Genomic DNA, 1,430 nt, shown 5'->3' with positions numbered 1-1,430 from the left:
ACTCAGAATTTGTGCAAATCCTTTAGCAAACACCTTCTCATATGAGGGCATGAATGAAGCTGAAGGACTCATTCCTTGCTTCTCATAGTCAACAGAGGAAGAGCTCAGGTTGGCTTGAAAGCAGGAAGAGATTGCCTGTCTTCAAGTCAAATCCAGCCTCCAAAATGATTGAAGTTCTCTTGGTAACCATATGCTTAGCAGTTTTTCCTTATCAAGGTAAGATGTTCTCTTTGGTTCCCTTATTCAGGTTCTTACTGCTAAAAGACTATTGCACCCAACAGATTGCTATGTTGTTGGTTTTGTTTTATTTCTGACAATTAAGCAAAATTTGCTCCACTTCAGTTTCTACAGATTTAGCAAAAGAATGCTCTCAAGGATCACATTTGTTCTAAAGTTACATAAATGGTTTCTTGGTATTTGCTTAAATTTTTTTCAAGCCACGAGCAGATCCTAAGAAAGAAAAGTCCTAAGATCTTCAGAAGAAAAGCACGTTCAAGTTGGAGAGAATGTTTTCCAATGATGTGAGGTTTTTTTTTAAAAAAAAGGATTAGAAGACTGAAGAGGACAGAGAGAGACAGAGTTTGTGGCAAGAACATTTCAGAAAGCAAAATGTTAAAGAAAAATAAAGTGTTTTTGGTTTTAATTTTTTTTCAATAGGTCAGTTAGACATCCTGTAATTAAGCTTGCATAATATTCAGCCAAACAAAAGCTAGTGCTATTGTTGTTACAGAGAACCTACAAACTGTACTTAAGATAATATGACACTAACTTTTCTGAATGCAAAATTTTGAATTATCTTAAATTATTTTTCCCTCTTCCTTTGCTCCACTTCAGTTTCTACAGATTTAGCAGAAAACCAGGGAGATTCCCTTCTGAAATTCTTCCCAAGTTCTGCTTCCTTCTGTGGGCTGAGATACTTTTCCATGCCAGTTGACCAGTCTATGTCTCTTCTTCCTGTCTCCCAAGTCATTCCCACATATCATTACAAACAACGATACTCAATTGATCCAGAAGTTGCCAAAAACAATTAAGGGTTATAGACTCACTGCCGTAGCCCTGTTTTGTTTTTTTGTTTTTTGTTTGTTTTTAAATAGCAATGAAAGATGGGCTTGCCCTTACCAGAAGTAATTTATGGAGAACAATATAGGAAATAAGAAAGGAATATGGAAGGGAAATTGCTGCTTTTTCTGTGCTGCTTTTTCACAGCAAGAGAGGAATAATAAGCTTACTTGCTAGTAGGTGGAGTTGAACCTCTCTCATGTTTCTGGGAGCATCAGGTACAAATGGGTAGGTACATAAATATAAATAGGTATGAGGAAGATGTATTCTTCTGTCTGGGGCTGCGCATTTCCAGGTCCAAATGCTAGTCTCTCTCTCTCTCTCTCTCTCTCTCTCTCTCTCTCTCTCTCTCTCTCTCTCTCTCTCTCTCT

General features: G+C 37.3%; 1 protein-coding gene across 1 annotated transcript in view; it reads left to right on the top strand.

The window, feature by feature from the left end:
* The window catches only part of LOC107296981 (zinc metalloproteinase-disintegrin jerdonitin), an 18,108-nt gene continuing 16,678 nt past the window's right edge, over window positions 1-1,430 (top strand). The window contains exon 1 of the mRNA XM_029286185.1: window positions 1-216. Coding sequence (XP_029142018.1) covers window positions 54-216 — 163 coding nt within the window. The 5' untranslated portion in view covers window positions 1-53. The remainder of the gene's footprint in view (window positions 217-1,430) is intronic.

The sequence above is a fragment of the Protobothrops mucrosquamatus genome, unplaced genomic scaffold, assembly GCF_001527695.2.
Source record: "Protobothrops mucrosquamatus isolate PMUCROS unplaced genomic scaffold, P.Mucros_1.0 scaffold3060, whole genome shotgun sequence".
Classification (NCBI taxonomy): domain Eukaryota; kingdom Metazoa; phylum Chordata; class Lepidosauria; order Squamata; family Viperidae; genus Protobothrops; species Protobothrops mucrosquamatus.
The sequence above is the reverse complement of the archived record's forward strand: the minus strand, read 5'-3'. Positions and strand labels throughout refer to the sequence as shown.